Genomic DNA, 20,321 nt, shown 5'->3' with positions numbered 1-20,321 from the left:
TGTCAATGTTATAATGTCTTAATGTTATGCCTGATCAGTGTATATATATTTATGGTTATATAAAAAAAAAAAAAAAAAAATTATCCATTTTGCTCTTACATGAAGAAGTTTTTTCAAACTGGCCTTATTTGGTAATCCAAAAGAAAAAAAATACATCAAATATTCCAAAGGAAAAGTTGGGAAAATGTATTTCAGTAACAAATTACAGAAAAATCTATTAGGAAATTGTAAAAATCTCCATATTGTGAAACTGCTTAATGGTTTCCATTAGATTCCTCTAAGCGTCCTTAAGGATTTTTTTGGGTTACTCTAAGAACTTTGTGCTTTGTTTAATGATTTAATGATTACCATTAGAATCGAATGAGATGTTATTAGGAGTCATTAAGAACAAACTTTACTATAATTACGAACCACGTGAAACCCAGTCAAACCCATTATAACCCACCTGAGATGGTAAATGATCCTGCTTTCGAATCTCAGCACCATTCTCACCAATCTCAGGCTCCCAACGCACATTAAACAGTTACCCAACGCTTTTGAAATCATATGCACGCTTTGTTTCTTGGAAATCAGATGCTTTATTTCTAGAATAAAGTGCTTTATTTCTAGAGAGATGAAAAAAGTTTGGAAATGAAGTTTCAGTGCTTTATGTTTTTTTCTCCCCATCAAGTGGGAAAAGGTCTTTGTTCCTGACCCATTGTTCCATTTGAATAAAGATGGCCTCCAGCACCTTTCCTTTTTACATTGTAGTGGAAAAAGGTGGCATGCCCTTGGTGTGTAGACCGACTCGTGATCTAGATCCAAGGATCTGGCCTTCCTGATTTGGAAAATGAATTACAACCCAGTTCAACACAGCCTCATTCATTTACACCTAGAAGACATGATGCCTTAGATGTATTTCCTTCTATCACTCTCAGATGATTGAAGTTCTAAAGTTGTAGAAATGGAGCTGTATGAGTGGGAGATGTTCATAGAGCTCAAGGCAGACATCAAACGTAATCCACACCTTTGTTCATACTGGTTTATTTCTTACATACTGTATAATTCACATGCAGACTGTAGCCTTAGATCTGTGGCAGGTCTTAGAGGAACCATACAGATGTGCATATAGTGAGTGGGTTGCAGCAGGGAAACTTTTCTTACTGTAAGTCATGTTAGTTATCAGCTCTCAACATGACATCATATACATTTGAAAGTGCATCTGTTTCTCTGTTTTGTTCTTCAGTACACACAGAGGAAAATGTAGCTTTTAATAAACATTTCTACCAAAAGTGGATTAATTTGAAACAATGAGCTCTTTCTCGTCAACTCACCCATTCAACTCAAAACATTCCTCAAACCTTTCAGTGTGGATTGTGGATGTGAACATAACCTTGGTTATCGAACATGTTATTCTAATTAAGCATCTGCAGCAAATTGTCAAATAGAATTATAACAGCAAATTTGGACGTGTGAAATTTGAGCTGTAGACTGAACAGTTATGGGCCTGTGAGACAAAAAAGTCAAATTCAATACCAAAAATGAATCAACCAATCAAAGATGATTTTCATGTCCTACATTTTATGCACAAATAATTCTGGACAACTGACCATAAGATTGGTGTGTGTTTTTTGAACCAATTATACATTAAGCCCCATTTGCTGTAAAGAACCTCCACACTTCTGGGAAGATGTTCCGCTAGATTTTGTGGAGGTTTGTGTTCATTCAGCTACAAGGGTGATGTAGATGAGGTGAGGAGGCCTGGGTTGCAGCCAGTGTTTACATTCATCCCAAAGGTGTTGAATAGGGTTCATGTCAGAGCTCCAGTCCCTTTCTGCACTTTGGATCTGCCTTATGCCCTACCACTGGATGGGGGTTCTCTTCAACTCAAGATCTATGAGGATGGATTTGGACTGCAATTAATATCAAGGGTCCGTAGCAATGGCTAAGGAATGCAGTTTGCATGAACAGTTCCGTATTTAATCGCTGGACATGTATGAATGACGGAACTGTAATAAGTGGATTAAAGTCTGGTTCCTCTCAAAAGGTCTTCCTTATACAATCTTAGTGAGTTTTCCTGCCACAGCAGCTCATTCATCAGAGTTCAACATATAGGCACTAAACATATACATTCCACCTTCATAACCTCTATATCACTGTGAAGCTGCTTTGAGACAATGTCCTTTGTTAAAAATGCTATACAAATAAAACTGAATTGAATTATTTAATTAACTATAACTATGAATTAACTATAGCAGACCACATAAGACCACTTCCACTCCATCCCATTTAAAGTATATCTTCATAAAGCTGGCTTTGGTTTCAGTCTCCTAGTTTAGGTGAATGGAAAATTCTATTCTTCTGACATTCTATTCAATTGTGTGCCCCCAACTTGGTGGTAACAGTTTGGAGAAGAATCACATATGGCTGAAAAAGTCAGGCTTCCCATTTCATTAGGCCATATGGTGTATGTCAGGCATTGTTTTTATTTGTGTAATAACTTGTTGGTTTTATTGGAAATCTGCCTTTGGCTCCACAATACAATATAAACCAACGACCTCAAAACAACATCCTGAAAACAACAAACAGAAATTGCATAAAAACTAGAGTATAAACTCGAATGTAGTATGATCGAACTAAATGAAATTCATGGTGTGAAAACCATTAAACAAAACAACTCTGTGAAATATATTTTTTTCGTACCAGGATTCATTATGTATTCATGAATAATAAATAGCACCTGTGCGAACCCACTGTTAGTTAGCGGTGAAAATAAATATAGTCTCTGGTCATGGACCAACACTTCTATTAGTCCATAATTGAGTTTTCCTGCTTGTGGACTGTATATTTATTTATTAAATTTTTTTTTGGAGTAAATGATGAATGAGTCTCAGTTGTAAAGCTGAATGAGTCTCAGAGCTCATAATCCTCCCACTGCTCATTAGGCGAGCTATAGATACAGCCCAGTTCTCTTTCCATGTCCTCTGCTTTGTTTACCCCTCTCAGTGCACAACCTTGTGCTATTCCTTTATTAGAAACTAAAAGGCTTTGAGCATCCTCACTGACGATATGAGCAGGTTGCGTCACGCCTGGGGCTATTTGCTGCTGCCTTGTCGAGGCTGTATTTGTCTTTCTTTCTTTCTTTCTTTATTAATTTTCTGCCTCGATGATTGCATTTTTTTAGCACACGGCTTTGTCCTTTTGCCCAACTTGGTGCAGCGATACAGCCAAAGGGATTCACATTAAAGACAAAAGTTTGTCGGAAATTGATAAGGGAATCCTCAGAGCTTTTAAATCATAAAATAATTTGAAATAAAATTGTCTTTTTTTATTCATTTGCTTCACAATTTATTATTATATCTGTTTAATCTGTGCAATTCAATCTCACCATTTGTTCTGAGCATTTACGAATTCACTGCCACTTCCTGTCTTCACCAGCATTTTCACAACAGTCTAGCGATATGGATCCTTTTCAGTTTTATGTACAGAAGAATCAAAAATATTGTATGTAGGACATATCTTTAGAAAAACAATTTTAAATGAAATATTATTTATTTAAACAATTTATTTTGAACCTATTTAATCAATCAATAAATGTGATCAATATAATGAAAAACTGCATTGCATTTATTTGATTGATTATGTTTTAGTTTTATATATTTCCTTATTTATTTAAACCAAAGAGGCCTTTTATTTTAAATTGTTTATAAAAATGTAAACTATTAATATTTACAAATGCTAATAAAAAGAAACAAAATGAATTATTAAAACAAACAGTTTTATGTTTTGCATTTCTTTCCCCCTATAATGTACATGAAGTTTGTCCAAAGTTTCAATATTTTGTGTGAGCAACATTAATATCTAGCACTGCTTTAATTCTCCTGGGTATGGAATTCACCAGAGCTGCACAGGTTGTTGCTGGGATCCTCTTCCACTTCTCCATACTTAGCCACTCAATCACCTTCAGCTACCTCAGCAAGGCAGTTGTCACTTTGGCAGTGTTTTTTTGGGGTTGTTAATATGTAGCTAACTGCCGTTTGGCCAGATTTCTGAAGGGAGGCCTTCAGAATGTCACAGTACATGTTGGAATTTTTGATTCCAACCACAGCTGAGTGAATGAACAGCAGCTTCCCAGTACCAGCAACGCTCATGCAGCCTCAGACCATGATGCTGCCACCACCATGCTTGACTGTAGGCAAGACACAATATAGGTTGAATACCTTCGGTCAATTTTCCAAGCCCATCTAGTTGCAGTAAGTCTGTGTTTACTGTAGGCTCAGATTCGTTTTCTTTGCTTCTCTTATAGTCTGTAAACCTCAAAGTTTGTTGCGATGCTCTTCAGAGAAATGTGGTTGTACAGAATGATTATTTGTAATAATAATTGTAGCCTTTGTGACGCCTCGAACGAGTTTGCTTCGATTTCTCAAACCTTTCTCTTCGACAAGGTGTTGCCATGCACAGTAATACTGATCACTTTGTTATTTTTCGCACCATTCCGTGTAAACTCTAGAGACTGCTATACAAAAAAAACGCAGAACACACAAACAAAACACCAGGAACTCAATCAGATACTCAAATTGCCACCAACAACCTTAACGACAGTCAGATGACATTCTTCTCGTTTGAAATTTGATTCCCTCAAACACTTCCCCAGTATCTATATATCCTTTTTTCTCTCTGCACTGCACTACTAACATGAAAATCTGTTCAATTCCACACTTGTTGCATTAAGTATCAGCAGCATGACGTGTATTACAGTAAATACTACGACCTCTAAGACTTTTATGTACAGGTTTAATCGCTTAGTCCTCATAGTGCTAGTGTGTTTAATTATAACTCACATTTGAGGTTACATTAGGATCCCAGCGTGAATAGTTAGTGCATCGACACAAAGATCTAGTGTTTGTAATATATTTGATAATAGCGATTTAACTGGAATAAAGCATTTGAAGCTCCTGGGGTTCGAGTGGTTCATTTGCTAGCAGTGTATATGTATGTAAAGAAAAATCTACAATGGAAGTACACTTAGTCCAAAAATTGTGACCTTAATTTTCCAGCCATATGTGGTTCTTTCCCAGACTGTTACCAAAAGATTGGAGAAATACAATTATATAGGAGGTCTTTGAATGCAGTAGCAGAAAGGTTAAAACTAGGAGACTCAAACCTGTTCCAGCATGGCAATGCCATTGTGCACAAAGCCAGCTCCATTACGATATACTTAAGATGGGTTGGAAGTGTGGGCAAGATCATGAGACTGCTATAGAGATCTGACCTTAACGCTACTGATCACCTACAAACAGTACCTGACTTTACTAGCACCATTGTGGCTGAATGAAATCTCACAAATCCCCACATTCCAAAATCTAGTAGAACATATTCCAATAAGAAGGTGGAGGTTATTATACTGAAGAAACTTATAAACACAACAATGTCGTATTTTCGGACCCCTAAAACTGCACATTTTAGAGTGGCCTTTTATTGTGGCCAGCCTGAGGCACACCATGTGCAATAATCATGCTGTCTAATCAGCATCTTGAGATGTCACACCTGTGAGGTGGATGGATTCTCTCGGCAAAGGAGAAGTGCTCACTCACACAGATTTAGTGATTTGTGAACAATATTTGAGAGAATTAGGCCTTTTGTGTACAAAAAGTCTTAGATCTTTGAGTTCAGCTCATAAAAAATGAAAAACAAAACTGTAGCATTTATAATTTTGTTTAGTATATAAAAACAAATGGGGATTAAATGTGGAATGGGATGTTCAGGAAGCACATATAAACCTTATGATTAGGTGTTTACTTTGACTTTATTGTAACCTCTTAATTTCTGAAAAGGTGGTAATTGTGTATTATATTATTACTCATTATTCTCCTACTCCACCTTTCACATTAGACACATTTTTTTCTCTATCATTGCGTTCTCAGAGCCTCCGTGTTAATAAACCTTTGACTCTGAAGAGCAGGAAATCATAATGATCATCTTCGAGGTAAACAGGAAGTTCAGAAGTTCAGAATGTTAATACGCTGAATCAATTTCTGCGCATAAACGATCAGAACGCAATAAATGAGCATGAAAGCACTTAAGGGATTTTCACAAAGTGGGCTCTTCTGTTCTCAACGTCTTGCCCGGGCCATCAGTTTCTCTCTCTTGTGCTTTTCATGCCTAGGAAGTTGAGATCGGCTGTACCCCCTGAGGGTCTGAGGAAAAATTAGCCGTCTCCCTCGGCTCCATCTCACCACGAATAGCTCCACTTTGATTTCACCTCTCTCATTAGAATCCCCTCTCTCTAGCCTCGTGGAGCTTGTCACAAAGTTCAAACAGACTCTTTAACTTCTGCACCAGCATTCGCATGGCTTCTGAGTTGATTTCGCGACGCCGGTCGATATATCCCTCTGCTAGAGCGAGCGCAAATCTGCTACACGAGTCATGAGACATTAGCGCTAATGTGGAAGAGGTAGTCAGAGGCACGGTCGGGAAATGATTAGATAAACCCGATCGTCTCCCAAGAAATTGCATCCGAAGGTTGCTCGGGCTTCTCCAGCACGCGTTTCACAAGTTCTGACTCATTTTAAACGTTCTTAGCCTCTCTGATCAACGCCCTGTTTTTGTTTCCTCTATCGACTGGACGTCGTTGTGGCCCATCCATTTTGTTTCATTTGCAGTCCATCAATAAGCAATAGGCTTGAAGCTGCTCGAGAGGGTTTCCACCCTGTTATGAAAATAATTGCAGAGGCACTTCTAATGAAGAGAAAGCAGCCACAGGGCTGAGGTGGTCCAAAAGAATTGAGACATTGCTTTGGAATTGATTTCCTGCTTTTTCTCTTGCTTTAGATTTCTGGGCAGCAATGGTAAATATAACAGTTGGCAACAAAAATCAAAAACAGTAGGGAATATATGGAGTTGATTTAAGGAATCTTTCAGTATTTGCCATTCAGTTCAATTTGTATAGCACTTCACTAGATCATTAATGTTGAATTGGCTTTAAATAGCTGCAGTTCCTTTGTTTGTACGTTCTCTGATCTGTGCAATGTTGTCATAACAGTCAAATTTGAGCTGGATCTTCCAGACCAAATCTGGCAAATAGGGTGAATACGGAAGTAAGATCATGTTGTTTCCGGTGAGAAACTCACGTGTGAGGAGAGCTTGGTGACAGAGTGCTTACGTGGTCAGAAAAGGCACCAGTTGCAGAGCTCCAGATGTGCACAGGATGATGTCTTTTGGCACACTGACTTATGAAGGTCGGTGCAGCCTTGTGTCTTTGGCTGTCAATCGATTAAAATATTTATTCGTGATTAATCGCATGATTGTCGTGAGCGAACTTGTGATTAATCGCAACTTAATCGCACATATGAATCTGTTTTAAATGTACCTTAATTAAATTTTTTAAAACTTTAATAAACATGGGCATGAACGAATATGAATGATTTATGCAAATGGTTGTTTATTATTAGTGAAACCAAACTCAACATAGAGCATGAAGTCAAAATATTCTTGGAAACATTTGAAAGTAAGTATGGTGTTTTAAATTATGTAAATCATCAGGACCCCAAATGGAACTTTTGCTATGTTTCCACACGGAAGGTTTTAACTGCCGGATGTGTGCATCATGGTGGATTTTGGTGCTTGATTTGAGACTTGCTGCATCGGTAACACAAATGTTTAGTGAATAAAAATAATTTCTTGTTGGAGTTAATTTATATATTTTTGTAATTTTCAGTAAAAAAAAAAAAAAGAAAAAAGGATGTGAATAAATATGTCTCTCTCTCTCTCTCTCTCTCTCTCTCTTTCTCTCTCTCTCTCTCTGTCTGTCTGTCTGTCTGTCTGTCTGTCTGTCTGTCTGTCTGTCTGTCTGTGTATCTGCCTGCCTGCCAAGAGCATTTGTTGAAACATAATGTTTATAACAAACTGCATGAAGAATGAAGAACCCAACTCACTGAGTGATATTTCTCCCATGTCCGCCTCTTCTTGGCAAGAGCCCATATGTCAGGAACACAGGAGCCAAAGGGATGACATCATTAATGTCATGACAGACACAGGGAGCTGAGGGATTCTGTCTATTCGCCAGATGCCAGACTGCTACAACGTTATAATTGAGCAAGTCTTGATTTCTAACCATTTTAATATCTTTGACTTCTGGCGTGCCAAAACAGACAGACGTCCTCTTGTTGGAAAAGACAAAGAATTAGTTTTTTGTCATTTTTCCTTTTGGAAAAGTGTGAGTTCCAGTGCAATATTTTATATTGTTCTCATATATCTTTTTCGACAGAGAAAATAAATCCACTGAATGCTTGTGTGTACCTGATGAAATTAGCCAGTTTTCTTGTTTACATCATATTCCATGGCCAGATCCAAGAGCTCTTTATCAGATAGGAAATAAAGGACTGTTCTGGGTCTTTTACAAACCACCTGTTTAGGTCAATATTCAGTGGAAAGACAAGGTGCTTTATAAGTTGCTTTCCAGCTGGAGGAAGCTCTAGCTTCTTTAAAGGTTTGAGAAATGGAACAACTGTAGTTTCCGCTCTAAATGATCAATAAATCATATTCTGCTCTCGGTGTCTATCTTGTGTATGGGGGTATGTGTAAAATAATATAGTGTTAAAGTGAATTGTCATGTTAGGCAACCTGAGAGGGATGCCAAAGCAGAAAAATAGGGTTTTATTAAGAAAACAGGCACACAAATCCCAAATTGTAAAACAGTCGGAAGTCAGGTGTTCAGCAAACAACGTGGTAACTCACTGTTTATTATGTTGGACTTGTGATCAGAAGGTTGCAGGTTTAAATCCCAGCTGTGCTCAGCTGCCTCTCCTGGGCCCTTGAGAAAGGCCATTTTTCCCTCAACTGCTCAGTTTTAAGTCCCTCAACTCAAGATTTAAGATTTTTATTTGTCACAAACAAAGCTATATGCAGAATACAATCGGCCGATCAAAAATTGTGCATTAAAGATCAGATCTATAAGTATAAAATATAAAAGAATAAAAAAAAATTATAATAAAAAAGACACAAAATTTGAGAGAATATATTAAATAATAATAAGGTGGTATTTAAAAAATAGTACAAATATATATTCATTCATTCATTCATTTTCTCCCGCTTATCCGTAATTCGGGTTGCAGGGGCAGCAGTCTAAGCAGGCCCCCGCCTTCGATTGCTGCCCAATCCTCACAGCACCGTCCCTTACGGTCCCTCCTGCAGGTGGTGAGCCCACGGGAAGGCGGCCCCACGTCATTCCGACGTCACGGACCTTGATATTTCCCTCGTAAGGGACCCCCGGAGCATAAAGTTTTAAGGGCCTTGCTCAAGGGCCCAAGAGTGGCAGCTTGGCGATACCGGGGCTTGAACCCCAGACCTTCCGATCGGCAACCCAGCGCCTTAACCGCTGGAGCCACCACTCCCCCTATATATATATAAATGTGCAAAAGCAAGTTCAAAGACCAAAAACAGCAATGATTATGACAATATAAGGTGCATTGTGGAGATGCAGGATGAAGATTAATAGGATTGTCAAGTCAAGTTTATTTCTATAGCGCTTTTCAAAGCAGTCTCAAAGCAGCTTTAATATAGCTCTAATATAGTATAGATTGACATGCTCACATCTAAAGTCAAGGAGCTTTTATTGTCATTCCAACCATAAATAGCTGAACTACATAAACAACATAGAGTTAAGGACGAAAGTAAATTGTCCTTACCTCATAGATGCATCATGTGCACCCTGCAAACAGTGCAAGACAAAACCATGCAGGACAAATATACAAAATACAAAATTCAATACTCTGGATTATGGGCGTCTGCCAAATGACATAAATGTGACGTTATTTTAAACAAAAAAATCTAAACCCATAATGTCATACATGAAACAAATGGTAAATGCTATTAGACATAATCCTTTACGACAGGTCAAAAGAACCACAGTCTAGGCAGGGTTTGGTATTTCCGATGAACACTTGTAACATGACTGAATAATTTAAATCATTTAGCAACTATACCGTGATTTATCGCATCCTGAAATTTAGTTGATGAATAGAGAACCTGTAAAATTAAACATGGCTGAAGAGCAGGTATTAAACTTTAGAAGTCCATTCCTGCCAAAGACCAAATCATTTTTGACTGAATGCATTTTAATAAGAATGATACTCCAACTTGACTGATTTTTAGAGTGAAGGCAGTTTTACTTTCAATATTCACAACAAATTCGCAGCTCTGACACCAAAAGCAAATTGAAGTCCTGGTTTCCATCTCATTTGCATATACTGTATGAAATATTGGGACACTTGACAATAACATTAATGCTTTTTGAACATCCCATTCCACAGTTAGTCCCCATTTGCTGTTTTAATAACGTGCTGGTGGAGATTTGTGCTTATTCAACCAAGAGGGTGTTAGTAAAGTCAAGTACTGATGTAGGGTGAAGTGAATAGTCCTGGGGTGCAGTCAGTGTTCACATTCATTAATTGTTCAATAGGGTTGTGGTCAGAGCTTGATAGCAGGAGATTTTCCACTCCAACCATGCAAAGCTTATCTTCATGGAGCTGGCTTTCTGCACAGGGTTATTGTCATGCTGGAAAAGGTTTGAGTTGCCTAGTAAAGTTCAAGTAAAGGAAAAATGTAATGCTACCACATCCAAAAACATCCGATAAAATTGTGTGTCTCGAACTTTGGGTTGACAGTTTGGCGAAGAAGCACATACGGCTGGAAAATTGCAGGAACTTGGATTTAGAAATTGCCGTGCACATACTTCTCTAAATGGAAAATGAATGGATAAATTTTGAGCAAACAAAATCCTTCTTCAGTTCTTCTTCAAACCCTTTACTTCAGGGGTGTCCAAAAAAGCTTTTCATTCCAACCATGTGAGGGCAACCCCAAATTCTACCTGTTTAAATCGAATCATTTTCATTTTCAGTGATCATCTGGTGTGGCTTGCATGGTTTGAATGAAAACCTGCACCCACACCGGCTCTTAATGGAAAAGACTGGGCACCACTGCTTCACACCAACAATATAAAGTTCATCCTATCACTGGATCATCCTGACCACATCCTCATAAATATCAATGAAGGATAAAAAGGAAACTAGAGAGCGAAGAAAAGCGCAGACAGTAAAGCGGTTTCTCAAGTTCAGCACAGTGAAACTTTCTGTGCTCAAGTCAAGCTTGCAGGAGTGTTTAATTAAAACCAAAAAAATGACACCGAGCTCAAATCCTGAAGTATTACAGCGGAGAGAAAAAAAAAGAAAAAAGGAATCTCATTAAGTCATGGCATCTTAGCCACTCTGCATTACTTTTATCTCTGTTTTCACAAGAACTTAGGAATGCAAGACGAGCCGAGCGGCAATTGATTGATTCCTCGTGCTTATCATTGCTCCGCTAACTCGCCCCGAGGTTCCCGATGCACTTATTGCTCGCATCGAATGGAAGCTGTTTGTAATTTTTATTCGCAAAGCTGTGAGGGCACCGAGGCAAATCCATAATTAATCATGTCACATCTGTGTGTTCTCTCTTGCAAATAATCAGGGACATTTGGCATTTCAGACAACTTTTCATAGAGGTACCATTACTTTAGTGCAGCGAGCGTGAAGGAAGAGCAGTTGAATAAAACGGGAGCGTAAAGGGGACATCTTTTTTTTTAAAAGCCTGTCAATTTTGCGTTGCAGGACATGCGTGTGTATTAAACAACTTTGACATATTTAAATTGTCTACATTTTTATCTGTTCAAGAGGTTTTTATCCAAACAATTTTTAATAGTAGGAACACAGATGGGGGTCAAATCAAATGTACTTGAGTAAATTGAGTACAAGTATGCAGCAATGCACCCAGAACAAGGAAACACCAGACTTTGCAATGACATACAGACACACACTCACAGTACAACTAAACACACTAATTAGGATGAGTTACAAACTATTGATATGACTGAAGTACAAAACCTGTTTAAAGTTTGAAAACAACTTGTTTTTTGTTTTTTAAGAGACAAATGAATGTTCCATTTATTTCTATGCAACAAAACCAGATCATTTTATGTTCTGAAGATTTACTTTGACAAAACAAATTATAAATGCCCAGATGTTCGACTTTATTTGCACTGAAAAATAGTCCCTTAGCATGAATAACAGTTTTACACACTATCGGCATCTGGACAGTTCATTTCTACAAACATTCAGCTAAAATACTTTTCCATACCTTTTGTAAAACTTGCCAAAGGTGTTCTACGCTAGTTACAAATTTCTTTCTGACCTTGCAGTTCAGTTCATCCCAGAGAAAGTAGGATTTATATACGTGTATAATAGGATATAGGTACGTGACTTGGCAGGCCATTCCATGATCGATAAGACTCCAGCTGACTGTTCTCTAAATAACACACAGAACTTGGATGTACATTTCGGCTTATTGTCTTGTTGTTTGGTGAGCCACAGTCCAGACAGAATTGCATGATATTGAAGTATGGAATGGTAGCCATGTCGGTCTCTTTCACCCGGAATAAGTCTCCAACCTTCCCTGCTTTTAAACAAACCCAAACCATTACGCTTCCACCTCCATGTTTGATTGTGGGGGTGAGGAAGTCTGCTCACATCTTCTCTTCTGTTCATTGTCTAACATAAGTTTATGAGACACAAATGTCACATTATCTGTCCATTTATTGTCCAATTTGAGTGTTTTTTTTCTTTAACGTAGTTTGTTGCAAAAAAAAAAGAAGAAAGAAACATGCAGGTGTCTCAAAAAATGATAGAAGACTTAATGTAGAAGAAGAACTTTGAACAGGCACAGCTGTAGAAACAGCACCAAATCCAAAGAAACAAACTCGGCCTTGTTAGGCGCCGAAGAACTGCGAGGGGAACATATTACCCAAATATTAAGTCAAATATTTATCATGGTGGATTTTATTTGTTTTAATATCGTGTCTTACCATTTATGTTGCTTGCGTAACAGTGGAATGTCTATAAAACTTTATCTAAACACCAATACAAAACCTGTTGGTCTTGAACGAGTTGTTGTCTCGTCTTTGGCGTGAGGGGTACGCAAACGTTTGAGCATTTCTGGTGAAGTTTCGACAATCATTCTGCATTTTTACATGTTCTATAGAGCTTATTTTATTATTGCAGAATCCTGATCTTGTGGAGTTTATGGCCCTGTAAGCATTTACCCAATCTGAGGCTAGTCTTGCCAAAAAACATTTGACTGTCTGCCCACTTTAAACCCAGTTTCAAGTTTCTTGTGTGTATTTCAATTACAATAATAAGTGCAGACAATAAATTTATTGGTAGAACAAAAACAAACCATTGTCCAAAGCTTCATGCACAGAGCCTTTATTTAACCTGAATGGCATTCTATCAAACTCAAACACCCAATCTCTTGAACCTGAAAAGGATTGTTGGTTTAGAACTGACTGCATCTAGTCTGTACTTTGTGTAATTCTCTGTGTCTGTTCCCAGCATCTGTCTTTTCTCTTTGGATTGACCATTCCCTTTTTTTCCCACCTCTCTTCTCCAGCTATGGAGACATGGTACCCAAGACGATCGCTGGGAAGATTTTCGGTTCCATCTGCTCCCTGAGCGGCGTTCTGGTAATAGCATTGCCTGTGCCTGTCATCGTGTCCAACTTTAGCCGAATCTATCACCAGAACCAGAGAGCAGACAAGCGGCGTGCTCAGAAGGTACAGGTGAACACCTTTTGCTAGTTGCCGAGCTTTGCTACACTAACCGGGGGAACAAAGGCGGACAACTATGTGTCTATGTGTGTGTAAGTGAGAGAATGATGCACCATTGTCTGCCTCCACAACGGCGCCAGATGAGTGACTAACACCTGGTATGTGCTGCACAGCTGGCTGGCACAATGGACCATGGCATGCCTTTGGATATGGCCAGCAATACACACACACACACACACACACATACACACACACACACACACACACACAAACATCCAAACACTATCGAATGGACATTCATTCAAAGGCTCATTAGCTTAATGGTGAGGCAGAGTTCTGATGAGTTATGGCCTCATTTGATGAATGGCAATTGAACTGATCAAGCTTTCAGCAGGTGTGACAGATGAGGCCATCATCCATTAAAAGCTTACACATGTGTACTCACTCACTAATCCAGAGCTTTTAAAAACACACTGCATGAATTTCAGCACTGTGCACTTGTTTCAATGCTCTGTAATAATATAAATCCCTAAGTTACAGACATGCACAATATGGGCATACGTATTGGGACACCTGAATTTCCAGCCATATGTGCTTCTTCCTCAAATTGTAACCACAATATATGAGGCAAGCAATTGAATAATCATTGAAAGAGAAACATTTTTTTTACTTAAACCAGAAGACCCAAATGTATTCCAGCATGACAAATCTTCTGTGCACAAAGCCAGCTCATTAAAGATATAGTTTACTAAGTGAAAGATATTAAGTGCCCTGCTATTAAGTGCCCTGCTATAGAGCCTTTATTATAGAGCCTATTAAACATCTTTAGGATGAATTGGAATGGCTGAATGAGCACAAATCTCTGAAAAATTTAGTGGACCATCTTCATAGAAGAGTGGGGGTTACTATAACAGCAAACAGAGACTAAATGTGGAATGGGATATTTAAAAAGCACATGGTCAGGTGTCCACAAACGTTTGTCTGTATAACCTATTATATTTTCTATGAATAGCTCAGTATAATGCCTACAAGCATTATCTGAAAAAGAAAATTTCTTGGCATTGCCACTAATGAATTCCCATTGGCTCTGCTGGGCAACAGTAAGGCACAGTTTTTCCAGGTTGCTGTGTAAATCTTCATCTGCTTCCTATGCGTTTTGTCAGTCATATTGACTTGGAGGTTCTGTAAATAGTTTTTTTGTAAACTGTACCAAGATTTCTAGCAAAAATTTGACTTACAGTCATTAAGTATTTCTTTAATTCAATCGTTGATAAAATAATACCATCCTTCTATCCAGTCACAGATTTAGATGGCTGACAACATAAACATCATAATGCAAAAAATATCACATTTTAATCAATAATAATGGGTGTGGGTCTCTAGGATTTTCAGGCCACAAGGGCTCCCTTGTGATGTAAATCATAAGCTACAGCCTCTATTCTAGGGATGTGCATCTCCATAACTGATGGAAATGCGATTCACATCTCGATGCATAGTCAACAAAACACTACATCAAAGATACATATGAGCAGCTACCGATGCAATGCGTTGACTCAATGATTCATACCTATTACGATGCAGTGCGATCCGATTCCTTTTCGATTCAACAGAACACTTTGCGATTCAATCGAATGCAATGAAAAAAAATTATGCTATGCGATTCAATATGGTACAGATAGTTCACTTTCTTTGACAGACAGCAAATCATTAATCTACTTAGGTGTCTTCTGACTTCTAGCGCATGGCCCTTTCACAAACAGGCCTTTATAGTCCAGAAATAAGTTTTTTTATAAAAACCTGATCTGTCTGCAGGAAGTTACAGCTCTACCTCTGCCATGTTAAACTGTATTCTATGTGACTCTCTGGATGCGCCTCGTCCTCCGAAGCGTTGTGATACGTCATAGTCATGTAGCAGCAATGGTGCTGAGAGAACGCGCCTCGAGAAACAGTTTAGCGACGAGAAATCGATCTACATATCAAATATTGGTCACATATTATTGGTCACTTATAAACCACAAATAATTCTTTTTAAAAAAGTATAGCGCATCTAGCAATGATTATATACATACATAAAAATGTTTACCTATGTAAATATGTTGAAAAACATGCATTGCAATTTAAATGCCAGCTTGAATTGAGTGAACAGTTTTTAATGTTAACTTTTATGTTGATGGACTGATGGGAATGGCTGAATTTTACCATCTCTACATTATACTCCTCAAATTTCACATCAGTAGACAGAACGCTCAACCTCCATTATCAAAGCCTCAGCTCAAGGAAACATTATTAGGAAAAGTCTTAATTGCTTTCGTACAGTTCCAGAGACAAATTTATGAAGCTGTTTTGGTGGCTCTTGGTGACCTAAAATATTACTGACTCATTTTATATTTGTAAATTTATATTTGGTATATTTGGTACAAATCCATATAGCATACAAGTACAGTATGTAAACAAACATAGTAGCTTTTTATACCAGATTTCAACTTGTACCCTAATAATGAAGAATTTACATTTATTGAGAAATAAATATAAGCTAGGTCGTATTGTATGGGATGTTTTTTAATGTACATTAATTTTTTTTAAAGATAAACCACAATCACAATTGTTTGACTCTTTCTATGTAACATGCTCGGTCTGCCGTATTCCCTAAAAAAGCTTTGAAGAAAAAAAGACGTTATAATTCAGCAATTTGTGTTGGCTTGAGGTTGAATTGTTTCCTTTATTGAACATTTTGTTATGCCTAATACGGAATCTTATTATTGGAACAAGAAACTCAGTCAAATAAAACCCGAAAATCCCAGGAGAGGGTAAAAAATGCTGAAATAGTATGAGATTGCGAGTAAGTGTGCTTATGTTTCCGTTTATTTATAAGCATGATACGGCTCAGTTGTCCCAGCAGACTGCAACGCATCCCCCAGTGGTCGCCCAACCTGCTCTCCTTATGCTTAAATAACAACAAATGCTCTCACGTCCAGAGCCAGAGCAACTGACCTTTCAGAGCTGGCACATAAAAGCAAGCATGCAAGCAGAGAGAGAGTGAGACTCGACCAGACGGCAAAAGAGCAAGAGAGATTTGCAGAATAAAAAAAAAGAACAAGAGGGTCGGAGAGTTTGTTTCGGGAGACGTTTCGGGAGACGTTTGCCCTTAAAAGTGCTCTTTTGCCACAAATAGCTCCGGTCGACAAGCCCTTGTTGGCAATTTGGGGAAGCGGAGTCGTTTAGTGTACCCTTCACACCTGCCATGTTTCAAAACTACAGATAAGCCAGTTCCTCTTACACCATAACAATTTACCAATGATTATAACAAACAGAATTGATTAATATATGACGACATATATATCTAAAAAAAAACAAAAAGGTAGATCTTGGTAAAATGTAAAAACAACATTTGCAAATAAACCCATATTATATTCACAATAGAACCTAAAAAAATATACCAAATGTGTAAAATGAGGGAATGTATTTTCTAGCTTTGGGAGGGAAATGTTGTAACATTTATTTCTAATACAAAATTCTTATTGTTCAACAGTATACTGGGTATTCTTCAACATATTTTTCATGATGCACCAGATGTTTGCAAACAGTGAAAGGTTTGCACTACAGGCAGGCCAGCTCAGCATATACCTTTCAGAGAGTGCCTTTCCAGATGTAATAGCTTCCCATTCCATAGACACTAAAGCATCCCCATACCGTCAGAAGCTGAATGGTCCTCTCCTCTTTAGTCTGGAGGACATGACATCCATGGTTTTTCAAAAGAATTTCAAATTTCAATTAATCCCGACCTCAGAACTGTTTTCCACTTTGCTTGAATCAATTTTAAATGTTAATTTGATTTAATAAAATTCAATCAATGGAAAATTTTAATCCAATAGTTTGTTTGTTAGACCCCATATGGGTAATACACGTGTACACAAGCGTGTGTGTGTGTGTGTGTGTGTGTGTGTGTGTGTGTGTGTGTGTGTGTGTGTGTGTGTGTGTGTGTGTTTTACATTTAATATTATTATTATTTTTATTATTATTATTGTTATTATTATAACACGCTAAAGATACGTTCTACAAATTTCTACTTCGTTCCTTCCTTTCATCCTTCATTCATTCATTCATTCATTTATTCACTCCCTCGATATGCAGAATTGTGAGGATTTTCTCCTTTTAAGAGAAATTCTTGGTAGCTGGACATAAAATGCAAAAGATTTGATAGCGCTAGTGTTGGTCGATGACAATTTCCCACATGCGCAAAACAATGCAATACAAATGCGGTGAGTGTGTACAGTACAGTACAGTGACACTGTGCTAACTTTAGCTACTTTTTTACACCTCTGGCATTGTTATGTATGTTTTCAAGTTCGATAATATTTAAAACAAGAAAAGATGTTTAAAGCCAGGTCCTGTATTTAATCTGAAACACAGTCACCAGGCATCATATCCGTACCATAACAGAATATAACGATACAGAATAAAGCCCACATCATCATCATATTCTTTCCCCATAACAGCTCTCAGTCAGGAGATAGGGTCTGCTTGGAGTGGACACCTCCTTATATCTTTCATGTTTTGTTTATTTTATTGTCTGAGTACTGTTGCAACTGGCATGTTTTTTTTCCAGCGCTGCACAAATCACAAAATCTCAAAGCCAATTTGCTGGACCAATGAGAAGGTTGATTGTGGGCACGGAAGGTTGGCGTAAATGTGCCGTCGGTTATGCTGGAGCAAAGTCAAGTGCATCTACAAGAGCGAGGCAGGCCAGGAATAGGGCAGGACAAGGCCACAGGCATGTGTAAGACAGCAAATAAAGCATGAAAACAAGGACACGGAGGTATTTCACTGGCCACTCGGAGAGGACTGGGATGTGGAGAAGTGGCACAGCTTAGCAATTATAGAGAAAGTAAAGGACATTGGTCTAAGCTGGGGAAAATTGTTTGTCATCCTGAATGCACTTAAGTGCTGGAATGATTAAATGATATCTATGAAGCGGAAAATAATTCTATGTAGTCCTTCTGTATATTCATTATTTCAATTTCTTCTTTGATTCAGCAAATGATTGAAGACTACACATAATCAGAACAGTTTACAGATCACTTTACTTTTGCTCATTATTAATTTGTTCTTTAGTTAAGAATCTTTTTCACTCTCTTTATGTACTATTGAAAACTCATTACAAACTAAGGAATGTCAAACACATTCCCTGCTTTTATGTATAATTGAAAGCCTGTTGTGGACCAAAAGTATATGGGCAAATTGTCTCTGAGGTTCGTGTGTGTTTTTTGAACATCTCGTTACGTATTTAGTCTCAATTTGCTGTTGCTCCACTCTTCTGTGAAGATGTTCCACTAGATTTTGGAGTGTGGTGGTAAAGATTAAGAAGAATGACTCACAGCTCAGAGTATACGACAGTGCCAAGCAGCCACTGTTGGGTTCTTTACCCTCTCTACTGACCCTGTACTCCAAATAAGATGGCCCTGATGAAGATTTATCCCTAATGAGCAGCTTGACTGTGGCAAGGAAAAACTCCCTTAGATGTTATGAGGAAGAAACCTTGAGAGGAACCAGACTCAAAAGTGGAACCCATCCTCATTTGGGTGACATCAAGACTGTGATTGTCTTTGAAACAATACAGAACACTGGAGATCGAGAACTATCATGAGCACTGGATTGTAAGAACATTATTAAAGCATGAAACCCAAGGAACACAATTCTGGGCATTTGAAATTGAATTGAGTTAAACATGCTCCTGAGGCTCCAGTGACCACTGTTCCTGCCCCTCTCCCCTCTGTGGATCTTCCCACTTTGTCCAGGCTTTCCTCTGGATAGTGTTCTCTTTGACTGGAGGCCACTCTGTGCAGCTTGGGACGGTTTCTCATCAACGCCTTGGGTGGTTCAATGAAATTCCGGAGTAAGAACGGGAGCTTTGAGGGTGGATTTGGACTGTAGATAATGTAAACAGTCTCCTACACTGACTCAGGACTACTTTTCGCTTTTGATCGTCATCACTGTACCCCGCAAAATTGTATATCTGCTATAAATGGACATTCGGTGCAACCCAGATGAGGATGGGTTCCCTCTTGAGTCTGTTTTCTCTCAAGGTTTCTTCCTTATGCCATCTCAGGGAGTTTTTCCTTCACCACAGTCGCCAGCGGCTCGCTTATCAGGGACAAACTTACACTTATAAAGAACATATTCACTTTTAATCAGCACAGTATCTGTGTAAAGCTGCTTTGAGACAGTGTTCATTGTTAAAAGTGCAATACAAATAAAAATCAATTGAATTGAAAATTAAGACTACAGGTCAGAAAACATAAAAGTATAAATGGTTTATGAGAAAGCTTCAAAACTGATTTGAACTGGTCCTCCTTTCCTCACAATGTCCAGTGTCAGTGATTCTGATCACTGAGTTCAGACCAGCAGAGACAGCAGAGGCCCCCCGCTGGTGTATTTCACAATATTGTATCTTTGTCATACAGTAAAGATGAGCCATGTCAATGTTTACATCTGAAGCCTGTTCTGCTTTAATGTGCATATTTACTGCATCATTTCCCTTCCAAGGTTCAGTACTTTATGCTTACCATATTATTATAATATTTCTCATGATTCATTTTCTCGTGACTTTTAATTCAATGAGGGTTCCATCAATTACTCAGATGAACCCTGGAAATATGCTTGAAGGTGCCATGTTTGTTTATTACTTCCTGATAAATGGCAGGGAAAT

At 38.1% G+C, this 20,321-nt stretch overlaps 1 protein-coding gene across 2 annotated transcripts in view; it reads left to right on the top strand.

Moving 5' to 3' along the window:
* LOC310722686 (A-type voltage-gated potassium channel KCND3-like) overlaps positions 1–20,321 on the top strand; it is a 95,490-nt gene that overhangs the window by 55,420 nt on the left and 19,749 nt on the right. The window contains exon 3 of one of the 2 annotated variants that reach the window (XM_083535299.1): positions 13,459–13,627. In XM_083535299.1, the coding sequence (XP_083391425.1) occupies positions 13,459–13,627 (169 nt within the window). The remainder of the gene's footprint in view (positions 1–13,458; positions 13,628–20,321) is intronic. The other variant, XM_083535300.1, reaches the window with a different exon arrangement.

Source organism: Silurus aristotelis (genome assembly GCF_946808225.1).
Source record: "Silurus aristotelis genome assembly, chromosome: 29".
Taxonomy (NCBI): domain Eukaryota; kingdom Metazoa; phylum Chordata; class Actinopteri; order Siluriformes; family Siluridae; genus Silurus; species Silurus aristotelis.
Note: the sequence above shows the minus strand (reverse complement) of the source record. Positions and strands in the feature narration are given on the sequence as shown.